This window comes from Chiloscyllium plagiosum, unplaced genomic scaffold (assembly GCF_037043375.1).
Source record: "Chiloscyllium plagiosum isolate Xiang-an unplaced genomic scaffold, Cpla_swu_hap1 HiC_scaffold_23, whole genome shotgun sequence".
Taxonomy (NCBI): Eukaryota; Metazoa; Chordata; class Chondrichthyes; order Orectolobiformes; family Hemiscylliidae; genus Chiloscyllium; species Chiloscyllium plagiosum.
Window position 1 is genome coordinate 2139726 of NW_028270161.1, and position 25942 is coordinate 2165667.

Below are 25942 nucleotides of genomic sequence, written 5' to 3' on the forward strand. Positions count from 1 at the left end.
AAAATGTGCACAGATGGTGTGTCCACCCAGCATTGACTCACTCAGCCAAATCTCATTTTGTATCCAACGGTAAATCCTTCAAACGTTAGTAAACATTAAAATCTTCCCCAAGCCTTTGATTATATGATATCACTATAATTCTTATCAGGCAAGATATGTCAAACAAACAGCCCTTAACTGGTTAAAACCTTAAAACTATTTTGTGTAAATTAACACAAATGTAAGCCTTTTTTTGCTTATCCAGTTTTGCTGTTACACTCAGTAGGAAGCCCAGCACTTACATGACTACACAGGATTATTCCACTTATAGCTAAAACACTGCATGAAATTTGATAATTGTCTTAACCACTGATCCTGTTCAGTCCTTCCAAATCAAAGAGCTCCAGACATGCAGATAAATAATTAAACCTTATGTAATGCATTCAGCTGTCAAGGATACTTTGCTCAATAACATCACTTAAGATGTCAATGTGAATTCTACTATCATTTAAAATGTAGCAGCTATTAACAGCGCGTTTGACATTTTCTCTGTTATTTTATTAGTTTTTGTTTTCAGAGACTGAATTCATTTCTGGTCCTTGCCTTCTCCACTTGGTGAGATATCTCCAATCAGGATGACAAAGCCTATGGTTTAGTGTCATTCTTCCATGACACTTTCTGTTCTAAATAGTCCTTTTTCTCATGAAATGAGAAAAACTGAACTGAGTGATAGCAGCCCAGAACATTCATTCCAATGAACATCTCAGGCAGTGACCACATTGGGCAATGCAGTAAGAGAAAATTGTCTTTGTTTTCCTTGCAACTTTGGAGAGCAACCTGCTCGGGTGTTTGTATGTGTATATTTGTGCATTTGTATGTCTGTATAGATGCTTGTGTGTGAAAGAATGTGTGTGTGAGAATGTGTGAGTGTGTGTGTTTGTGAGAGAGAGTGTGTTTGTGTCTGTGTGAGAGTGTGTGGGTGAGCGAGTGTGTGTGTGTAAGAGAGAGTGTTTGCGAATGTGTGAGAGTGTGTTTGTGTCTGTGTGTGTGAGCGAATGTGTCTGTGTGAGAGGGACAGTATGTGTTTGTGTCTGTATGTGTCTGTATGTGTGAGCGAGTAAGTGTGTGTGTGTGAGAGAGAGAAAGTGTGTGTGTATTTGTGTGTGTGTGTGTAAACCATGAAATTAAATGCAACAGCCAATTTATACTCAAGGCCCTGCAACTGGGAAAGGAATAAATGGCCAAATACTCTCTCTTGAGTTATGTTCATTGAGTCATAGAGTCATAGAGACGTACAGCATGGAAACAGACCCTTTGGTCCAACTTGTCCATGCCGGCAAGATATCCCAACCCAATCTAGTCCCACCTGCCAGCACCTGACCCATATTCCCTCCAAACCCTTCCTATTCATATACCCATCCAAATGCCTCTTAAATATTACAATTGTACCAGCCTCCACCACTTCCTCTGGCAGTTCATTCCGTAAACGTACCACCCTCTGCATGAAAACATTGCCCTTTAGGTCCCTTTTATATCTTTCCCCTCTCACCCTAAACCTGTGCCCTCTAGTTCTGAACTCCCCAACCCCAGGGAAAAGACTTTGCCTATTTATCCTATCCATGCCCCTCATAATTTTGTAAACCTCTATAAGGTCACCCCTCAGCCTCCGACGCTCCAGGGAAAACAGCCCCAGCCTGTTCAGCCTCTCCCTGTAGCTCAGATCCTCCTACCCTGGCAACATCCTTGTAAATATTTTCTGAACCCTTTCAAGCTTCACAGCATGGGGTGGCACGGTGCCTCAGTCGTTAACACAGCTGCCTCACAGCACCAGGGTCCCAGGTTTGATTCCAGCCTTGGGCAACTGTCTGTGTGGAGTTTGCATATTCTCCTCATGTCTGTGTGGGTTTCCTCTGGGTGCTGCGGTTTCCTCCCACGGTCAGAGCATGTGGTGTAAAATTCCAAGCAGTGGAATGTGGTGAAACGGTTAAAAATTATGTCCCAATACATGTGTGAATCTAACCGGAATGGAGGTGTTGCTTAGTCCCGTGTGAATCTTATTACACACCTCCCCGTGTGAATCTTCTTATCTGTATGTAACCAGAATGGAATGTGTTTTTTAGCCTTGCTCTGCTGTTCACATGAATGTTTATATCTGGAAAAGAGTATATCAGCTGGAAAAGTCTCCAGTTCGGTGAGTCTGCTCCGGGGTTACGTTTAACCGCCGAGCGTGGGTTGTTGGCAACCGCTCTACGAGAACTGACGGCTCCCAGTTCCGGTAACATGTAGAGTGAGTATAAGCCAGACCCGTTGTGGCGACGCTGCGGGGAATAAAATGCCCATATTCTAGCAGACTCGCCTCTTGGTCGTTTGTTCTGTGTCAGACTACTCTCCTACGAACCTGACCTTGAGAATTTTTTAAAACAGAGCATTAGTCAGAGGGAAATAGGTCTGGGTGGGTTACTCTTTGGAGGGTCGGTGCGGACTTGTTGGGCCGAAGGGCCTGTTTCCACACTGTAGGGAATCTAATCTAATCAAACATCTTTCCAATAGGAAAGAGACCAGAATTGCACGCAATATTCCAACAGTGGCCTAACCAATGTCCTGTACAGCTGCAACATGACCTCCCACCTCCCAACTCCTGTACTCTATACTCTGACCAATAAAGGAAAGCATACCAAACGCCTTCTTCACTATCCTATCTACCTGTGATTCCACTTTCAAGGAGCTATGAACCTGCACTCCAAGGTCTCTTTATTCAGCAACACTCCCTAGGACCTTACCAATAAGTGTATAAGTCCTGCTAAGATTTGCTTTCCCAAAATGCAGCACCTCGCATTTATCTGAATTAAACTCCATCTGCCACTTCTCAGCCTATTGGCCTATCTGGTCCAGATCCTGTTGTAATCTGAGGTAACCCTCTTCTCTACCACTACACCTCCAATTTTGGTGTCATCTGCAAACTTACTAACTGTATGTCTTATGCTCGCATCCAAATCATTTATGTAAATGACAAAAAGCAGAGGACCCAGCACCGATCCTTGTGGCACTCCACTGGTCACAGGCCTCCAGTCTGAAAAACAACCTTCCACCACCATCCTCTGTCTTCTACCTTTGAGCTAGTTCTGTATCCAAATGGCTAGTTCTCCCTGTATTCCGTGAGATTTAACCTTGTTAATCAGTCTCCCATGGGGAACCTTGAAGGAGGACAAAAAGTGAGTTTCTTGCTATTCTACACATAATGGCATGGGTCGCAATTTAATACCTTAACTAAAAGACAGTCCTTCAGTCTGTGGAGAACACCTTCAGGACTGGGATAAAATATTTGCTGAGAACGTGTACTGCAGCATCGGATATTTGAGGCTTCAATTAATAGCATTTTAGCTCAAAAGTGAGAGCTACCATTAAAGTCAAATTTACTCCTTATCAGAATGTACACTGAATATTGTCAAAGCAGAACAATGCAAAATTATTGACTTGTCAAAGATATTGTCAAAGACATAAGATTTTTTTTAGCTACTGATTAAAACATTAATTTATAGAAACAAGGCTTTTGTCGAACTGTACAGACTACTGTATGTGCTCTGCCATTTATAGCATTGAACCAATCAGCTTGTCCCTTTATTCCTCATTTCCCCATATTTAACCAACTTCTCAAATGCACTACTGTTAATTGTCTTGAGTATTCTGTGTCATAATTAGTCCCACATTCTTATCTCGATTGTGGGACTATTCTTGCTGGGTTTAAAATACTCCAAGATTCCTGCTTTGTATCCACGTGACTATATCAGATGGATTAACCCAGATCAGTTCTGATCTCCTCACAAAGAAGAACATTTCTATTTGTCAAGCCAATAAATCCTTCCACAATTTTAAAGACCTCCTGTAGAGGATGAGAGATGATTGGGCAATACACAGGGATATAAAGCTGAGGTTAAAATCAGATCAGCCATGACCTTATTGAATGGTGAAACAGTCTCAAAGGGCTGAGCGGCTTTCTCTTGTTCACATCTTTATAAGTCACCCCTTTAGTCTTTTCATTCTTGAGAAACAAGACTCAGTACACAGATAGAAGTCAGTTGCAAAATCATGAAATAGAATATCTTCATACACCACAAAGGTACACAGGAAAGCCACACACACAGACCAAGTCCTGAACTATGAAAGCAACCACCCCAACACACACAAACGAAGTTGCATCAAGACACTGTTCAAAAGGGCCACAACACACTGCAGCACACCAGAACTGCAAAAAGAAGAAGAGGAACACCTGTACAAGGTATTCACCAAAAACGGATACCCGCGCAACTTCATCAACAGATGCCTAAGAGAAAGACAACGGAACGAGGACATGCCGCAACCCAAAGGACTAGCCACACTACCATACATCAAGAGCATTTCAGAACTGACAGCCAGACTACTGCGACCACTAGGACTTATAACAGCACACAAACCAACAGCCACCCTCAGACAACAACTCACCAGAACGAAGGACCCGATACCCAGCATGAGCAAAACTAATGTAGTGTACAAAATCCCATGCAAGGACTGCACAAAACACTATATAGGACAAAGTTTGTGAGAAGATTTGTAGCTCGGGTGCTCGTTGCTGTGGTTCTGTTCGCCGAGCTGGAAGTTTTTGTTGCAAACGTTTCGTCCCCTGTCTAGGTGACATCCTCAGTGCTTGGAGTTTGTGGATGAGTGCCAAGCTTCTAGGAATTCCCTGGCTGTTCTTTGTTTCGCTTGCCCTATAATGGTAGTGTTGTCCCAGTCAAATTCATGTTGCTTGTCGTCTGCATGTGTGGCTACTAGGGATAGCTGGTCGTGGCGTTTCGTGGCTAGTTGATGTGCGTGGATGCGGATCATTAGCTGTCTTCATGTTTGTCCTATGTAGTGTTTTGTGCAGTCCTAGAAGCTTGGCACTCATCCACAAACTCCATCAACAAACACATAGACCTGGACCCAATATACCGGCCACTACAGCGGACAGCTGAAACTGACAACCCGAAGCGGCAGGGACAGGCCACTATCAATGCCGGAGGAAACACCACAGAAGCGCTTCACAGGAGCCTCCCAAGCACTGAGGATGTCACCTAGACAGGGGACGAAACGTTTGCAACAAAGATTTCCAGCTCGGCGAACAGAACCACAACAACGAGAACCCGAGCTACAAATCTTCTCCCAAACTTTGAGAATATCTTCATTGAAATCAACAAAAACCAACACATGTATATTATTTTTATGAATGCTGTGAAGTAAATTTAATAAGGTTGGCTCCCCTAAAAGAAATTGGCACCTTTGGAAGCAACATATTAATACACAAATAGTTAAATTTAATTTCTGTTATTTGGAATAGTTTGATAACCAAGTATTTTAATTCAAGGTGATTCATGTAAAACTATTCAACCTGCTCAAATGAACCAGTAAATAAATCTGAGGATACAATGCTGACAGTCTGACAGGATAAATTTAGGTTACAAAATTGGGAGAGCTGATGGGTTTGGAAGGTTATTATTAAATGGATGTGAGTAGATGGAAGAATGAAATCAGCCAATGACCATGTCTAAACACAATCTTATGTGCTTGGAATTGGTGAACAAACTGACTCGGAGCGAATCAATTGCTGATTTTTCACTGCGGCAGTTTTTATTAACTATTGACTAAGAAAATACTGCAACATTGTTCATGTCAGACCAGCTCAAAGCAACAGCGATAACAGGAAGAAATTCTCCAAAAGAGTTTAATCCAATGTTCTGGAAACTTCGATGAAAGAAAGCTCAATGCAGTTAGAAATCAAATGCCAGTTAACCACTTATTTGATATTGCTGACACAAATAATTTTTATTGTTTGTATATTTGTGGAAGCCAATAACAATCGTGCACACTTTGATTATATCGAAAGAGTTCCCGTTGAAGTTTAAGGTTGACAAGCATTGTTTACATTAGAGTTGGCAGTCAGTATTACACTGACAGAACCGTTTAGATTTTACTGCTTTAAATTTGTTCCACTCAAAATGACTGGAACCAATCACAACAAGAGAACCATAACACTGAAGCTATTTCCACCAATTATATTTGTTTTGATACTTCAATGCTTTAAAGATTCAAAACGTTCTTCCGTCCAGATGATAAAATGCCCAATCTAAAACTTCAAATTTCAACAATCAGTAGTCAGATGTGGTGAATGATTGATCCATCTTGGACTCTTCCAGTGGTCCCCAGCATCACAGATACCAGCCTTCAGCCAACTTGATTCATGCCAAGTGTTATCAAGAAATGGTTGGAAACACAGGATACTGCAAAGGCTAAAGGCCCTGAAACCATTCCGGCAACAGTACTGGAGATATGTGCTCCAGAACTTGTCGTTTCCCTAGCCAAACTGTTCCAGTACAGTTACAACACTGGCAACTACCTAACAATGTGGAAAGTTGCCCAGCTATATCCTGTACACAAAAATAGGACAACTCTAACCCAGTTAGTTACTTCCCCATCAGTCTACTCTCAATGATCAGTAAAGAAATGGAAGGCATTATCAACAGGCTAACAAGCAGCACCTGCTCAGCAATAACCTGCTCAGTGACACCCAGTTTGGATTGCACCAGGACCACTCAGCTCCTGACCTCATTACAGCCTTGGGTCAAATTCCAGAGGTGAGAGTCTTTGATATCAAGGCCACATTTGACCGAGTGCGGCATCAAGGAGCCTTACTGGAATCAATGGGAACCAGAGGGAAAACTCCCTGCTGGTTGGAGTCATACCGAGCACATTGGAAGATGGTTGTGATTGTTGGAGGTCAGTTATCTCAGTTCCAGGACATCTCTGCAGGAGCTCCTCAGGGTGGTGTCCATTGCTCAACTATCTCCAGTGGTAGTCAGTAATATTTATGCCACACAAATACCAGGCAGTGAAATTCTCCAACAACAGGTATCGTACCATCATACCTTGATATTCAACAGTGTTACAATGGCTAAATGCCCACTGTCAACATTCTGGGGGCTTGCCATTGACCAGAAATTGAACTGGATTAGCCATCCAGATACAGCGGCTGGAAGAGCAAGTTAGAGGCTTGTAATTGTGTGGCGAATAACTCATCACTTTGCTCCCCAAAACCTGTCCACTTCATTTAAGGTACAAGTTAGGAGTATGATGGAATACTCCCCACCTGCCTGAAAAGGTGCAGCTCTAACAACACTAAAGAAGTTTGATGCTGTACAGGACAAAGCAACTGACTTGATAGGTATCACATCCACAAACATCCAACCCCTCCACCATTGACACTCAGTAGCTGCAATGTGTACTATCTAAAAGATGCACTGCAGAAATTCCATCCAGGGCAAAGGCAGCAGGTACATGGGAACACCTGTATCCTCTCTAAGTTCCTCTCTAAGCCACTCACCATCCTCACTTGCAAATATATCACTGTTCCTTCAGTGTCATTGGATGAAAGTCCTGGAATTCCCTCCCTAGGGGTATTGTGGGTCAACCTGCAGCAGGTGGACTGCAGCAGTTCAGGAAGGAAGTTCACCACCACCTTCTCAAGGGGCAGCTAGGGATGAGCAATAAATTCTGGCCCAGCCAATGACAGCATTTTCCACAAATGAATTTAAAAAAAAGTCATTCCTCATCTTTCACTGGGTGGAAAAATGCAAATGAGATGGAGAACCAAAGACTTTAAATGGCCATTTTCAATTTTCAACAGATTTGCCTTTGAAACAAAGCAAACTTAGCACCATACTTTTATTTCTAAATATATAAAATTGAAAAGATAAGATGGTAGTTATTGCTTAATAAAGACACATGTCGTGAAAGCTGTTCATCTTGCAATCATGAGCAAAATTCACAAGAAATACCAATTCAAAGCAGAAAATGAGAGGAGAAGCTGATTTATTGCAAGTGGATTCTGATTGGTAGAAGTATTGTACACTCAGAAATATTCAGCAAATGTTGCTCAATTGCAGAATCACATCTAAAGTTGGAAACTATGTTGTATGTTCTGCAAGCACAATTGGGTGTTAGAAGTTTGATATGATTCCCCCATTGGTTCGGATGTCTGTTGGCAACCAATGGAGGAGTTTTTTTGGCTTTATCTTTCTTCTTCTTTTTCTTTTCTTTATCTTTTTTCCCCAAGCTAGGATTTTTCAAAATATCAATTTAGGATTTCCATTCAGAATCAAAAAGTGGTGCACTTGTGATGAAATGAATTGTCTTCATGCACAGGGTGTGTTTCCTTGTAGACAGGACAATGCACTACATCTGTTTCAACTCAACAAAATATGTGGCAGCCATTCACTAGCTAACTTCTCAGGACAATATCCTGACAAATCAGAATCAACCTGATTTAAAATGTAAATAAAGCTTGGCAGTTGACTATCAATCAGCAGTAATTTATATCAACTGCTTGGCAGCTCCTTCACCAACCAGCTTTCACTTGCCAATCAATCAGCACTCTCCTCTCATAGAGTCATAGTAAATAATGATGTACAGCATGGAAACAGACCCTTTGGTCCAACTCATCCATGCCAACCAGATATACTACATTTGCCAGCATTTGTCCCAAATCCTTCTCAAACTTTCCTATTCATAAAACCATCCAGATGCTTTTGAAATGTTGTAATTGTACCAGCATCCACCACTCTGTTTGGCAGAGCATGCACCATCCTCTTCTATAAGATCACCCCTCAGCCTCTGACGCTTCAGGGAGATTGCCCCAGCCTATTCAGCCTCTCCATAAAGCTCAAACCTTCCAACCCTAGCAGCATCCTTGTAAATCTTTTCCGACCTTCAAGTTTCACAACATCCTTCCTATAAGAGGGAGACCAAAACTGAATGCAGTATTCCAAAAGTGTGTGATATGAAAGTTGATTTTTCCCTTTGAATTGGTATTCTTGTGAATTCTCATGTCCTTTCCCATAGGAACATTATAAAGTGCAACCATGTCAGGAGATTACCCCTGCCACATTTCAGAATCTCAGCAGAGATTCAACCTGCTTCAGACACTTTGTTTTTGTTTTGCTGTGGACTGGCCTTTTTAATGTTGCTCTGAATCAGAGACATCACGTGACTGAGCTGGAAGAGTATTTAAGGAATGCAAGTGAAGACATTCAAGTCAAAGACAAAATCTAAATTGAGGACTTCTTCAAAACATTCTCTCCAGTGAACAGCCTGCCTGCCTGTTTGCCCTTGATGAGCCTCTTTCTGTTGTTCTCAGTGGGGTCTACACTTAGCACACAGCGATCAATAATGAGCAATGCAATAAAATGGTAATTTGTGTTTTCATCACAAGGAAAACCTCAAGTAAATAACAACTAACCTGGAACACAGAAATATGAGAAAGAAATATACATTCATGTATCAAGTATTTCTCAAATATTGTATTCTAGATGCAACATTACATCAGAATGCAATAATGGAAAGTAACCATTCAAATGGATAAAATGGGGAAAAGTCATCATGGAATTATGAAGGTAATTGCTTTTCAGAAATATTCACATTGCTGCTAATTTTAATGTTCTGCTCCAGTTGGTCTTTCCAGTATGTTGCCATTTAGATTGGCCTTAGCTGATGGATCATTACTCATATTGACGCCACGGTCATATTTTATCTTGATGAGAATTTAATAGCCATGGGATTCCCACAGTGTGAACTGCCGAATGATTAGATAGGGTTATCATTTGGTTTTTGAAAACAAAGGAAAGATTTTCATTGATTTTGAATGAGATGATAAATTAAGGCGGAGGTGATTGTAAAGTTGCTCCAGCTGACTTTGCATAACAGAAAATCATATTGAATGAAGGGAGACTGACCAGTCAGGGCACCCCAGGATTATTGCTGCTTCCACTGTCCTCCTGAGTTCACATTTGCTGAGGGGAACAGTGGAAAATACCACCCTTAGAATTACAAATTCGTCCACGTCAGTGATCGGTGAGTTAATGACAAAGATTTCAAGAGAGTATAAATTATATAAATTCCGAGAGAGTATAAATGATAATTTAGGAAAACAAGGAGATTCACTAAGAACAACAGGAATTTGAGGCAGCATGGATTGCATCAGTGAAGGTCAGATTTGATGAAACTGACTGAACGTTTTGAGAAACAAAAAAAAATTGCTGGAAAAGCTTAGCAGGTCTGTCAGCATCTGTGGAGAGAAGTAAGAGTTCAAATACATGGATAGGAAAGGTTTAGAAGGATATGGGCCAAGTGCAGGGAAATGGGGTTGGGGTGGAGGGACACTTTGGTCAGCATGGACCAGTTTGGGCCAAAGGGCCTGTCTCCATGCTGTAGGACTCGATGACTCTATTAACAGCTCTGAGCTCTGAGGAAGGGTCACTGGACCACAGGTGCTGCCATACTGCTGAGCTTTTCCAGCAATTTATGGTTTTGTTTCTGGTTTATAGCATCCATCATCCTTTCAGTTTTTATGAATATTTTGAAGGGTTAACAAAAGGAGGTAGTGGGTGGTCGGACTCTCTTCCCATCCTCACTGGATCCAAAGAAAACCATGCCAACCCATCTAAACTTTTGCTTCATCACTGGTCTTCCTCATTTCCTTGCCTTGCACGTGCTGTCCAAATGCATTATCGCACACTCCTCCAGATTCAATTGAATTTTCTATTTCTTCACCCAGCCCAATGACAAGTTGAATTTTTGTATCAGTTGCAGACATTCTAATTATGCCCTTGACATTTAAGTTTGCATGGACTTTAAAAGACTTTTGATGCAGTTCTACATGGTAGACAGGTCAGAAAATTAAAGGTTCATGAGTTCCAAAGGAATGTAGCAAGTTTGACTCAAAATTGATAACTTGTAGAAAGCAAAAAATGTTGGTGGAAGGGTGTTTTTGTCACTGAAATCTGTTTCCATTTGGGTTCAGCCGAGCTCAGTCATTTGCTGTTTGTCACATTTATAACAAGCTGGACTTAAATGTCAGGGGTATATTTAGGAAGTTTGTAACAGCTATGAAAATTGGCCTTGAAGTGAGAACAGAGTCCAACTACCTAGAAATTGGTGAGAACATTTCCAATGGACAATTGCCCAGGATGTGGAACCCTGCAAAAGTTACCAACTCTGAGTTAGTTGGGAACCTCAGCGTGTTCCAAGTCACTTTCCTGCAAACATTTAAGGATGACAACCTTATTCTAACTCCTGGGTGACTTTAAAGATGACTCCCCCAATTCAAAATTGATCCTAAATTCCCACAGGACTCATCCTGATTTGATCCGATCTCTCTGACCAAACACACACACTCCCCCAAACCACTCTAGCTCAACCATGTGCCAACCTAACCCCTCACCACATTATATCATTCCCCCTCCCCACCACCCTCCCTACCACCCACCCACACAGAATGGGGAGCAGAGAAATTCTGTGCAAGGTTTGTGATCCACAGCACTTATCTTCAGTGAGATAGGAGGAGAGGAGTGGAGTTACACAGACCTTCAGCCAAAAGGGTGTGGGTTTTCAGGCATTGGAAACATTTCAGGTAGATTTTGCTGATTTTGAGATCCAATGATTGGATCAGCAGCAGGTAAATGGAATTGAGATTCAAATCGCCCATCAAATATTAGATGGAGGAAAAAACTCGAGGGATTGAATGGCCTCTTTATGCCACTAGAGTTGGGACTCTCATTTACTATACTTGAAACTCACTACAAACACAGCTTCTGGAATTCAGTGGATTTTATATAAATGTTTCTATGTCAATGGTGTCATCCTGCACAACCGAACACTGTTACTAACATTCTATCAAACAATATTATATTCTATCAAATTGTTACTAATATTCTATCAAACATATTGTTGAATGTCTTTTTGTTTTGCAATTATAAAAACTATGGACTGCAAAGAGAAAGAACTGACTTTTATCAGGGATTTACCAGGATGGCTGCATTATTCTAAACAAGGAACCTGATAGTTATTGTGAATTTTGTTTTTGTAGCTGTGAGCTCCTGCAATGTGCAGATGATCAGGAGCTGAGGAATTGTTTCCAAGTGAAGCTGATTGCTTCTCAGCTAACTGAGCAGGTTGGAACTGGAAACAAGGTATAGAGACACAGATATTGAATGAGAAAGACACAGTATTGATAATATTTAAAGTACTGAAAGATCACTTCTGTAATATCACTTTACTAAATGCAACATTAAAATATCAAACAGGAACTTTTTAAATAACAAGTTTCCTACTTTATTAAAATAATACCAAAATATACATTTAACGTTCCAATCCCTGTTTGTGAATACACTGACGTCATATTTAACATCTTTACATGAAAAGAAATAATTTTTAACCTTTAAAGAATATCTTTCTTAAAATGGGACTATGCATTCTTTTATTTTCTTATTTTATTCCAGTTTTCTTCTTTGGATGATCATCTGTCACTAGAATTGATAAGGATGCTTCATGGTCATTTTGGACTGAAAGGGATTTGGGATTTACAAAGGACAGTGGTCACCCCAGAGCAATTTGGTTGCATTGTAGACATTAAATACTACCACATTTGAGGTCTCAACAACATAAGACACTCATTCCTCTTTCAACTTTCACTTCATTCTTTCCAGTAAGTCTTGACAATTGCTAACAACATACATGGTGGCCTAAGAGTATTAGGCTTTTTGTTTTGTTTTATAAAAACTGTCCAAGACATTCTGCCCCCCTCAAAAATGTAAAGTTGGCTGTTCAATGAGTGAGCAATTTTTTAAAATTAAGCCATGTAATTTCAAAATTGGAAAAATATTTGAGTTCCACATTAGAATGAGAATCTGAACGGAATCACATATTTCTCACAGTGTCTCTCAAATGTCTTTTCTTGTCTCCCACATGCTTCATCTTCATTCAGTACTGGGAGATGGAGCCATTGTGGTAATGCCAATGTACAATGTTGTGAGGGCATGGGTTCAAATCTCACTATGGCAGTTGGTGGAATTCAAATTCAATTAATAAATTGGGAATTGAAAGTTAATTTCAATAAGGGTGACCATGAAACCATTGTCAATTGTTGCAAAAACTCATTGGGTTTACTAATGTCCTTTAGGGCAGGAAACTTGCTGTCCTTATCTGGTCTGGCCTACATGTGACCTCAAACCCTTAACAATATAGGTGGTTCTTGATTGCCTTCTGAAATGACAATCATTCAAGGAAACTAGAGATTAGCCTTGCCAGTGACAACCATGTCCCATGAAATAATAACAAAATGAGTCTGCATTCCATCCAGTGTCCTTGGCAAGATCTGAACCATTCACTCTACTCAGGGAGTCAGGGTTGAATGAGATCTACCTTGGTAGACACAAACATGAGCAATTACCTGTCAATGGAACATGAGAAAATCTACCCGACCAGAAGTCTGAAGGAGCTGACCATTAAAGCAACAGTTAGTCTGAATGTGGCTTCACAATAAAAAACCCTTATCCCATAACATTTAACAAATCCATAAACAAGGTTCAACTAATTTATTACAAAGAAATAACAGACTAAAGGAATATAATTTACAGTAACATATGTTCCAAAATTCATTCACTTAAGCTATACGAATCAAATGTTAAAATATTCTCTGATAATATGTGTAACTGGGGACATTCTCTGCATAAAATATACTTTAAACAAACTTGTTATACCCATTATATTCTCCTATATTAGAAATGAGGAGAGAAGCAGAAGAGATTGTAGAATGATAAAAGGATGACAATGAACAATTGGAATATGAAATTTGACCATTGGTAACTTACAAGCTGGTACCTCTCTACACTTTCCTTTTTACAGGTTGTCTATTTTGTTGTATTTATTTTTTGGTCACTTAACCTTGCCCAATAGCCAGGCAAGAAATCTTTCAAACTATCCCTGTAACTGTCAGAAAAGATGATAGTTATCAGCAGGAGGGCAGTTGATTCACTACCTCTCCCTCATTCCCTTTCTGAACACACAAAGCCTTTGACATCTACCTATCATGATGACCTAATAGTGGGGAATCTCAGACACAAGTCTGCAAGCTTCTGCTCCAATGTGCTGTATCTCCATATAGCCTGCCACTCCCTGATGCTTTTTTATAGCTCTCAACAGCAATGCATTCTGAAGGGAAGGCATTTTTCTTGCTAGTTAATACACTGAAACCACCATCCAATTTTGCTCACTTCAACAACCACAGCAATTGTTCTTTTTGATGCAACATTAAGAAAATGATTTGTATAAACGTCCATTCGTAAAAGTGTAAATTCTCTCCCTCATAACATTTAACAGCAATCCTCATGCATAGGTACAGGGTATCAGTTGCAACAATAAAATTACATAGCTGGTATCTGATTAGACAGTATTAAGCTGGTAGCAAAAAGATGTAATGATTTCAGTTGTATTAAATTTTCAATTGAAATTATAGCGTTGTGGAAATGGGTTTCTGTCAATGTAAGTAAGTCAATCATTGGCAGGTAATAGAAAGATGTTTAAAGTTTATCACAAAAGTTTATCTCAATAACTTGGTCAATGACTGAAGACAAAATGTCCAATCCTACTGCAATTTATACACATCTCACATATGATGTAAACAACATCATGGATGTGCCAGAGCTGAGTAATTGTGATAAAACTGACACACTCTGCTTAAAGCAAGAGATTTATTTTTGTTCAGAATTTAATATTGATGGGATGAACTGAAGCAAGTCAGGGAATTTGTGTGGATAATATTGGGCCAATTGGACTCTTTCTGTACAGTAAATACTTGAGTAATGTGGTATTAATAAAAACTGATATTGCGGACCAAGAGGTCTCTGTCTTGGTTTTGATGTCTTTGAGTTCACGATGTGGAAATGCAAGTCCTATATTTTATTGTAAGCATCTTGTAGCTCTCCAAAGCTGGAATGACAGTACAACAGCATTCCATGATTTTTTTTGTCATCTCCTTAGAATTAATAGCCGCAGTACTCAGCTTTCTCTCCAAACCATCAGAGATTACGCATGGTGTCTGCGGTTTCGATTCTTCTTCATCTCCTGCACGTGCTTCCACTTCCCGGCCGCTCTGTTCTTTTGCCGCCGCCTCTCCCGGTACCAGAGCTGCTCACAGTAATCATCCACCGTGAAACTGGGGCTGCTCAGCAGCTGCACATAATCCTTGTATCTCAACCGAGACTCTGAGGCATAATCCCTGCCCTTACCCTCCTCATCCTCGGCCTTCTGTGCACTCTCCATCTGCTCATTCTCTATCACTTTCAAATTCAGTTTCATGAGCATGTGAGTAAACGTCTGCTCCTGAGCTCTGCAGAAGTAAGAGCCGGCATCTTTTCTCTGCACACTCCGAATCAAAAGGCCATGTTCTGTCTTGATGATCCTCTCATCAGTTTTTATCTATGAGGCAAAAATCAAACAGGAAATGTATCAAACAATTGGAACCATGGAGCATGGTGTGACAATGCTATGGCTTTAAGAGGTGTATTTTGTTCTTTTTTTTTGCAAAGAGGTTTTAAGGCAGAGGGTGACCAGATATCTATTAAAAATTCATAAAGTAAACAGCTTGTGAGGCCTTGGGTTTTTTTAATTTGGAAAAATAGAAGAAGGATTTTTAGTTGTAGCTTTCAGCAGTTGTTGCTGGGGCCTGAGCTGGGTTTGGTAGCTGCAGTACATCTCTCATTGCTACACTGTCTCAGAGCTTTCTGCAACTGGAGTTGCACGTGAGATAATCTGTTTTTCTGAATTTGCCTTTGTCAAGGGGATATTTATGGAATGTTACTCTATTGGAACAGTTAATTGGTATGAGTTACTGTACCTATTGTCTTGTTAAACACTTTGATAGAGTCACAGTTCAGCCAATTATTTTCTCTTATTTTTATTTCATCCGTATTTTAACTAGTATAAAAATAAAATGTGTTTTGCTTAAAGTCGAGTAATTTGACCAATCAAATTACTTCAGGAACGCAACACCTCATACTTATCTTTAAAATTAGAGAAAGTTAGGGTCTCAGCTATCTTCTGAATATATTTTAAGGGGGTTTTGTCTGGTCCATAACAACAGGAAGAGGCTTGGTGGCCCTTTGTGCTCACTCTGTGCCTTATAATTGGATAAAACAATCCATGACTGATGTTGAAGCAATTTAACCAGTTGAATAAATATTTCTTTCAAGACATTCAGAGAACAAATGCACAAAACTAAGTGCATCATTCATTTTGAAAGTAATTAGGCTGTTGTGGCTTATTGAAGAAATGGCTGGAACATTTTAAAGACTATACACAAGGGCAATCAGAAGAGGAAGTCAGTTTAATTTCCCATTCAAGACAAGACGTGGTAGAGGCTCAGTGCAGTTTTCCCAATTGTAATAATTTCAAACAGGAATTGACAGAAATGTAAATCAAAAGATGTAATCCCTTTTCCACTAAATTCAGAGAAAAAGTGGCAATCGGTAACAGATATCACAATGCAGTTAGTTCACCCTGACTTCAATCCCAGCTGTGGGGATCACATCAATCTTCATTTAGAACACTCTAACACAATCAGAATTTAATTAAATCCAACTGCAATTACCTGATAATAAATAATTTAAAAACATCCTTGGTTAGAGGTGCTGTGAAGAAGGTTCAAGTCCCTCCTGTACCAGCGTAATATCTCAACTGGTTGGAATAAAAATATCTAAAACATCATTGACAGCACCACAAGAAAACTAACAATTAATTCTTCCCTTTTTTTCTAGCATTGAAAACATCCAAGATGATAAAGTTGGGAGGATAAAGCCAATCACATTTTTTAGATTCTTCAATACTTAACAGATTGGAGCTCCCAACAAATATCTGAGATTTCCTGTATTTGTGTTGTGACAGTGTGGAGTACACGAGGAGATACTCAAATCCACTAAGCACGGAGAACTCAGGCACTACAAGTAGTGATAGAGCAAGAGCGAAACTGTATCCAACAATGGGGAGGTGGTGGTGAAAAACTGGGAATGTCACAAGGCTAGAAATCCGGAGCTATTGCTCGAGGACATTGGCTTCAAATTGCACCAAGGCAGATCATGAGACTGGAAATCCATAAAAATCTGGTAACCTTGTAGCAATTGCCATAAAAACCCATCTGATTCACTCATGTCCTTGAGCAAAACTGTCACCTTTACCCAGGCTGACCTGCAACTGTCTGCAAAGCCAGAACAATCTGATTGACTCCTGTCTGTCCTCTGAGATGACCAAGCAAGGCAGTCAGGGTTACATCAGTGCTGCTGCAAAGTCAAAGGAAAGCACTGAGACTGACCATACCACTCAGTACCGACACCCAATTCCAAAGTAACAGTGGTAACCCCAGTCCTGCCAGCCCAGCTACGTTGTCTGTATTAAAATCCGGGGCTTGTGTTAAAATTGGGAAACCTGTCAAAACAGTAACCTGTTCCTAATCTTTCTTCTTTTTAATTTCAAAAATATATTTTATTCATAAAAATATTTGTATATACATACACAGTCACGGCACGGTGGCATAGTGGTTAGCACTGCTGCCTCGCAGCGCCAGAGACCCGGGTTCAATTCCCGACTCAGGCGACTGACTGTGTGGAGTTTGCACGTTCTCCCCGTGTCTGCGTGGGTTTCCTCCGGGTGCTCCGGTTTCCTCCCACAGTCCAAAGATGTGCAGGTCAGGTGAATTGGCCATACTAAATTGCCCGTAGTGTTAGGTAAGGGGTAAATGTAGGGGTATGGGTGGGTTTCGCTTCGGCGGGTCGGTGTGGACTTGTTGGGCCGAAGGGCCCGTTTCCACACTGTAATCTAATCTAATCTAATCTAAAGCAATTCAGTTCTGTACAGTAGCAAATGAAGTAACCAATGAACATTGGAATTTGATGCTATCCTGCCAACAAACCAATGGCATTCCTTACTTGTCCAAGACTATATTTACATGTTTTTGTATTCAATAACTGAACAGACCCCACCCCCCACCCCGCAAAGACCTAACCCATCATCTCATTGCATCATCCTAATTTATGGTCAGAGTGAGAAGTCAGCCCAGACCTTGTCAGCACTCTGGGGTGGAGCTAAAGGGTCTCGTGCCAGTATTTTAAAGAATATGAGTATTTCCCTCGTGTTCTGGCAGATGTTTTGCCCTCGATCAGCAACATTAAATCAGATTATCCGGTTAGAATTCCACCGCTTGAAAATTGGCTCCAGCATTGCTCACCCAACAACAGCATCGATACTTTAATTGCACTTGATTGGTTGGAAGGTACTTTGGATATTCTAAAATCATAAGAATCTCTATAAAGATGTAAACCTTTTATCATCATTCACTGTGATACTATTAGATCACTGGTGTGTTAGTGATGGCCTCTGTACAACTGTAGCCATGGTATTGTGTTGAATGAGGGACAGAAACATTATTCAGTCCAAGAAATGTTTCTTTTTTGTGTGTATCTCGCTCTTCAAAGCCAGTTCATTGCCGTCTTTACCTGGGGCCAACAGACAGAGCTGCACATCAAAAATGCTGAGCTCAGCATGTCATTACCAGTTCCCATGCAGAGTCTGGTCTTCCTGGAGCAGCCTGTGGCAGTTTGTAGCACAGTGGTAGTGTCCCAATGTTTGAGCCAGGAGGCCTGTATTCAATTCCAGCTGCTCCAGAGGTGTGCAATAATGTCTCTGAAGAGGTTGATTCAGAAACTGTCAGGCTACAAGAGGCATAGAGAATGCTGGAGAAACTCAGCAGGTCTGGCTGCATTCTGTGGAGAGACAATCAAAGTTAACATTCTAAGTCCTGTACGGCTCTCCCTCAGAACAGTGTCAGGCTTGGCTGGCCTTACAGATTTCCAGGAGGGCGGTGGGGGTGGGGAGGGGGGGGTGGGGAGGGGGGGGTGGGAGGAGGTGTGTGCAGTACAGCAGGTTGTATAAGCGTAAATGAACAGAGATGAGAAGGTGTGACTCTGTGTCTGGGGAGTTGGCTGGGGCTGAGGGGATTTGTAAACTTGTTTAAAACAATTCAATAAAGTGACTGCTCTATAAGAAAGGAAGGGAAATCTTGGCAATTTATTCAGAATCCTTTACAATTCTCTTGTGTCAAAAGCTTAGAATAAATCTGTATTTGATTAATGTAGAGTCAGAATAAATAATTATAATGAGGAAAGCACAGATGTGTTTCTTAATCTTCACAATCTCATTCACACAGGACAGCAGGCATGCTGAATAATTGGGAACGTTCTCTCTCTGAGACTGAAGTTGGCCACAGGGAGCATTAACTCACATTAAAGGTCAAGCATGAAGCTTCCCAAACCATATGATAACACGCTGAATTTGTACAAGGTAAAAGATACAGAGTGATGGCACCAGGTTAGGTCATTGCCCCCCATTCCTTTCTAATGGTCTGTTTAGAGAGTTCCTTCATGACAAATTAATCATCATGTCATTGCCCCTTTACCACGGCTAAAATAATTCAGCTGTCTGGTGAGAACATAGTGCCATCAAAGCATTCTTCACTCCCACAGTCTGGTCCTAATGGATAGAACATTTAACAGAAGCTGACAGTGCAAGATTCATCTATACAAACACTTGCTTGAGTTTGTGCTCAAAGAGGTTATGTCTAAAACAGTGACCAGGACAGTGTACTTTGCACATTTCAGCCCAGTCTACTATGGTCGCACTTAGAACTGTGTGGAACAAATGCTACTTGCCTCTTGTTAATTGTTCATTTAAGATGCAATTAGCTGCATTAGATACCGCTGAACAACACCATGATCTTACAGCATCAGATTCTGCACCAATCATTAATTGCATTTACAAAGTGCACATGAATACTTTGGCTCCCAAATTACTGTCAGCACATCCTAACTGCCATTTAAACAGAGGTATTGTGACCCTGATATTGAGCAAGGTACCCAATTAGTGCTTTAACATAATTCATTTTCCAAACTGAAAGCAAAATGTTGCAAAATGTTCCTCGTTGGAGTCATACCTGGCACAGAGGAAAATGGCCATGGTTGTTGAAGGTCAGTCATCTCAACTAGAGGACATTTCTGCAAGAGTTCCTCAGGGGGGTGTCTTAGGCCCAACCATCTTCAGCTGCTTCATGAATTACCTTCCCTCCATCATAAGGTCAGAAATGGGGATTTTCACTGATGATTGCACAATATTCAGCACCATTTGTGCCTCCCCAGATACTGAGACAGTCCGTATTCAAATGCAGGAAGATCTGGACAAATCCATGTTTGAGCTGACAAGTGGTAAGGAACATTTGTGCCACACAAGTGTCAGGCAATGACCAAAGAGAGAATCTAACAATTGCCCCTTAGCATTCATGGTATTACTATCACAGAAAACCTTACTGTTAATCTCCTGGATGTTACCAATGATCAGAAACTGAACTGGACTAGCCATATAAATGCTATAATGACAAGAGTGGGGAATACTGCAGTGAGCAACTTTTCTTCTGACTCTTCAGTGTCTGTCCACAATGTACAAGACCCAGGTCAGGAGTGTGATAGAATACTCCTCACTTGCATAGCTAAGTACAACTCCAACAACAGTCAGGAAGTTTGACAACATCAAGGCCAAAGGTCATTGATTGGAAACAACAATCACCACTTTCAGCACCAACTCCATCTACCAATGCTCAGTAGCAGGAGTGTGTACCATCCACCAAGATGCACTGCGGCAGCTCCCCAAGAGAACTTTCAAAACTCATGACTACCATGGGGTATATGGGAACAGCACCGCCTGCAAGTTCCCTTCCAGGCCACTCATCATCCTGGAGTTTCCTCCCTAAGGGCATTGTGGGTCTACCTATAGCACATGGACTGCAGCAGTTAGACAACTCATTGTCACCTTCATAACGACAACTAGGGATGGGCAATATAATTCTAGCCCAGCCAGTGAGACTCACATTAAAAATAACAGAAACAAAAACAGAAAATGTTGGAAAACCCCAACAGGTCTGGCATCATCTGATAGAGACAGAGACAGAGACAGAGACAAAGAGAGAGAGAGTCAGAGACAGAGACAGAGACAGAGACAGAGACAGAGATCATTATTTCATGCCCAACAAGTGATTCTGGCCGACCACATCAACTCCCCCACCCCCAAGGACATGCAAGTCCTGGGTCTCCTCCACCGCCAAATCCTAGCCACCCAACGCCTGGAGGAAGAACACCTCATCTTCCACCTTGGGTCCCTCCAACCACACAGAATCAATGCAGTTTTCACCAGTTTCCTCATTTCCCCTCCACCCATCTCATCCCAGATCTAACCCTTCAACTCGCCATTGCCCTCTTGACCTGTCCTACCTGTCCATCTTCCATCGGCCCATCTGCTTTACCCTCCGCTCCAATCTATCACCATTAACCCCCACCTGCATCTACTTATCGCATTCCCAGCTACCTTCCCCCCAGCTCCACCCCACACTCTATTTATCTCTCAGTCCCCTTCCTCTCATCTCCACCCCTCAAACCCACATTCCTGATGAAGGGCTTATGCCTAAAACATTGACTCTCCTGCTACTCAGATGCTGCCTGACCTGCTTTGCTTTTCCAGTGCCACACTTTTTGATGTGATTCTAGACTCAAAGCAAAAATCTCAGTCACTGGCAGATACGCTCCCTGCCTTTGTAATTCATGTTTGAACGTCCATCAATCTTCAAGTTTAAAACTGTCTCGTTTGTACCCCAGCTTCATCTAATCCTGATGAAACCCACAGGAGGACTTGTGGACTCGGAGGGCTGAATGGCCTGTTTCCACACTGTAGGGATTCTATGATTTCCCATTTTCACTCACCCCTGGGACACTGAGGGTGTAAATTGTAGTCACTCAGTACCATTGTTCCAGGTTACAATTATTAAAGTCAGCTGCATGCAATCTGGGCAGGAGAATCCGCAGAAAGACCATATCACAATCTTGAACATCAGCAGATATTTTTCAGGACAGAATGCCACCGACATAGCCATTTAAAATAATCCCCTTGAGGTAATAACTGAGGTGTTATATTAACCAGATTCCAATGTGGTGTTGTGTGAATGATATTTCATATGATTCAAGACATGTGTAGCCCCACTGCCCTATTAACTATTTAACAGCAGAGTCAAAACAAATATTAAACATTCAAATATCTGTAAATCATGACATAATCATCCAGTGAGAATAGATTCAAACCAGCATTGACAATGTTCAATAAAACCAGGAGACCCTCGAACCCTGATCAGCTGGGATACTGAAAGAGGCTGCTAAATCCAAAATGCCAATTCGCTCTTCACAATATCATTAAACTCAGACTGGAGCGCTGAGTAAAATGTCATTCACTGCAGAATCATTCAATACCACTGACTTCCAATTTGTTTCTGAATAATTTAACAAAAGAAAAGATCTTTTAACCAACCCTTGAAAATTGCAAAGAGAAAGATACATTTGGAAAGTCGGGTGAAAATAACTACAAGAATGTTGATGTTATTTTCGTGCCCTTTTATCACAAAGAGTTCCTACAGTGGAAATGAAGGTAAACTAAAGCAAATAGAGGGGGGGGCAGGGCGAGGTGTGTGGGTGGGGTGGGGAAGGCTGAGGATTCTTTCCTGTGAATGTTTAAATGTTAAAATATGTCCCAGGCATCAAAATGTCAAGTCTGTAATTAAACAGTGCAGCAGTGTGCAGGGTGTCCCATCACATTGTAAATACCAGGTTATGTCAGTAACAGGCATCCTGCAGGGAACCTCTGGACTCACTGGCCTACCAGTTGACCTGCTGACAAATGTAACTTCCCAAGAGATCCTGCTTAATCATAGCTGCCCATTTAATCGGAAACTGGATGCAAATGGTAGGTTGGAAAGTTAGGAGCAAACAATATCCTGCTCACCCAATCACTTCCAGTGATGTTTCTGTTTCTCCTCGCCTTCACTCCATCCTTTTGGAATCATTAATTGGTCCCAGGGCTCCCATTTATTGATGCACAAACCTTCACAGAGGGTCTCTCGTTATTGCCACAACATTTAAAGATGTAAAGTCAGAAGGTCATTACACTAGGAACAGTAATGTCCTTGCATACAAATGGTCAATTACTCCAGTCATGTTTGTGTTCAATATTTGGTGAACTGTGTTACTGAAGGTGAGTATTGTCAGTTCTGCCCAAAGAGATAGAGACTACCTTTTGCCTGTGGTTTATTGGTCAACCTGGATCAGGTCCGGTAGAGGAGGAACACTTCCTTTCTTTGTCTCAGGGTACCAATTTCCTAATACGACCACCCCCGCTGCCCTCTCTCCCGCTCCCTCTTCTCCCGCTGCCCCTTCTCCCATTGCCCTCTCTCCCGCTGCCCTCTCTCCCGCTCCCTCTTCTCCCATTGCCCTCTCTCCCGCTGCCCTCTCTCCCGCTCCCCCCCCTCCCACTGCCCCCTCCCTCCCCTACTTGGCCTCTGGGCAAATTAGCAATTTGGTGCTTTAGTTGACAAATTGTAGTTTGAGACCATAGACAGGTTGTTGTTGTAATCAGTTCAGACTGCCCATACTCACTGCCCTCAACGTAGGCATCAGAGCAAATACACTTTTTATCTCATTTCTCTCTCCTGAATCAAAGCCATATGTCTGACCTAAATGGACCATGTCCATTGCAAGCCCAGAAGCCCCTACATATTCTGCAGTTAATAATACAATGCAGCCATGCCATGTTATGTTTAACTGTATTATCTTTCTACATCTTACATTATGTCCTCGAGGACTTAGTGCTCGAAAATGGATCCCTCCTCGGTGAATATCTTTCTCCCAAATCCAAATGAATTAAATGGAGGGTTTGAGTTATAAGGAGAAGCTGGATAGGCTGGGACTTTTTTCACTGGAGCGTAGCAAGTTGAGGGGTGATTAGATTCCTTGCAGTGTGGAAACAGGCCCTTCAGCCCGACTAGTCCCCACCGACCCTCCGAAGAGTAACCCACCTAGATCATTTCCCTCTGACTAATGCACCTAACACAATGTGCAATTTAGCATGGCCAATTCACCTGACCTGCACATCTTTGGATTATGGGAGGAAACCGGAGCACCCAGAGGAAACCCACGCAGACATGGGGAGAATATACAAACTCCACAGACAGTCACCCGAGGCTGGGATTGAACCTGGGTCCCTGGCGGTGTGAGGCAGCAGTGCTAACCACTGAGCCACTGTGCTACCCATAATGGTAAAAACCACACAACACCAGGTTATAGTCCAACAGGCACACTAGCTTTCGGAGCGATGCTCCTTCTTCAGGTGATTGTCAGACAATCACCTGATGAAGGAGCGTCGCTCCGAAAGCTAGTGTGCTTCCAATTAAACCTGTTGGACTATAACCTGGTGTTGTGTGATTTTTAACTTTGTACACCCCAGTCCAACATCCAGTCCAAATCATGACCCATAATGGTGACCTTCTTAAGGTTTAGAAAATCATGAGGGGCATAGATAAGATGAATGACAAGGGTCTTTTCCCTTGGGTTGGGGGAGTTCAAAACTAGGGCACATGTTTTGAATATGAGAGGAGCAAGATTTTAAAATGCCACGAGGGGAAACCTTTTTTACACAGAGAATAGTTCACATGTAGAATTAATTGCCAGAGGAAGTGGTGGATGCAGGTACAGTTAAAACATTTAAGAGACATTTGGAACAGTACATGAACAAGAAATGTTTGGAAGGATATGGGCTAAACACAGGCAAGTGGGACTAGTTTAGTTTGGGAATATGGTCGACATGGACTAGTTGGACCAAACGGTCTGTTTCTATGCTGTATGACTCTAAACTTAACTCGGCTTTCATGAGTTAACAAAGAGTGAGCTTATTATTTACTACATAAACATAAAAAGAATTACTAACGTATACAAAGATGCTGGAAATTAGAGGTGTCCAAAAAGATAAGCAAAGTCAGAAAATTACTGAAGGATCAAAGAGATAAACGAGCATTGCAACAGTTGTAGTGGAGATTATTGGGAGTGGTAATGAGTTTCAGTGTCTAGGATGAGTGAACCTTTTTGTTGTCCTATTTCCTTTTGTCTGACTTGTTAGTTCGATGACATTTAGCACTCAGAGTGAAAGTGTTCCTTGACTTGCAACAAAGGGATTACCGGGAGATGATTCTTTGACAGTGACCTTCATAGCAAGCCAGCGGACAAACCCAGGCAAGTACCCAGAGGTATATTAGCTCACTGACACTCCTGAAACCCCCAATCCAACTACCCCTCAGTCCCACTAACAGACTCCAGCAGAGTTCAGACTAGCTTTCTATCCCTTGTCCTTGTGATATCTTCAAAGGGAAGAGCACAAAATGTGACTGCAGTTTACGACGTAACCTTCAGGGAATGGGACACTGTTCAGTAGGCGTTTGTAAGCCCACTGTCATCTTTGTACTGACGAGAGATCACCGTCCAATCTATTATGACTTGCCTCTTCCCCCTTTGAATGGTTATTATTTGAAATCTTTTTGCATCTTCAACTGAGACATTCCATGGGTCTCTCTTTTTCACACACACACACACACATTTTCTCTCCAGACATCCACTTGATTTACATCTGCAAGAATTTTTGGTTGCATCGGCCTCATGTTTAATGAAACATATTTTGGAATTACAGGCTAAAAATGTTCACAACACTCCAAGGTTCTGACTGTGGTCAGGGCACAGACTGTGGTCAGGGCACAGACTGTGGTCAGGGCAAATTGTATTTTGCTCAGTCCTGGACTGAGATCAGTTGAAAAACAGACAATTACTGTTGTGTTGCTGGGTCAGTGTGGAGTTTGGTTTATCTGAACTGTCACTAATTCTCCCTTCTGGAGAGTGACAAGAGTTCTGTGGCTTGTTCCCCTCAAAAGCTGTCTTTGAGACTGTTAAGTAATGCTTTATAGTTAGGAAACCTTTGTTGGAAAGTGTTAAAGTTACAAACCTCACAAGCACCACCAATCCCAATTAAATAAAAACATAATCTGTTTTAAATTTGCAAAGTTCTGGGCAATTTGCATTCAAATTAGAAAAACAAAACAGCTTCATACTGAGTGTGGTCTGAATCGGAATCTAATAACGATCTGATCACGTTCATCGCTGTG

The 25942-nt window shown here is 41.5% G+C and overlaps 1 protein-coding gene across 6 annotated transcripts in view; it reads right to left on the minus strand.

The window, feature by feature from the left end:
* Window positions 1–12129: 12129 nt before the first annotated feature.
* LOC122561883 (semaphorin-3D) overlaps window positions 12130–25942 on the minus strand; it is a 356084-nt gene continuing 342271 nt past the window's right edge. For all 6 annotated transcript variants that reach the window (XM_087999320.1, XM_043714212.2, XM_087999319.1 and 3 more), the window contains exon 18: window positions 12130–15300. In XM_087999320.1, the coding sequence (XP_087855446.1) occupies window positions 14908–15300 (393 nt within the window). In that variant the 3' untranslated portion in view covers window positions 12130–14907. The remainder of the gene's footprint in view (window positions 15301–25942) is intronic.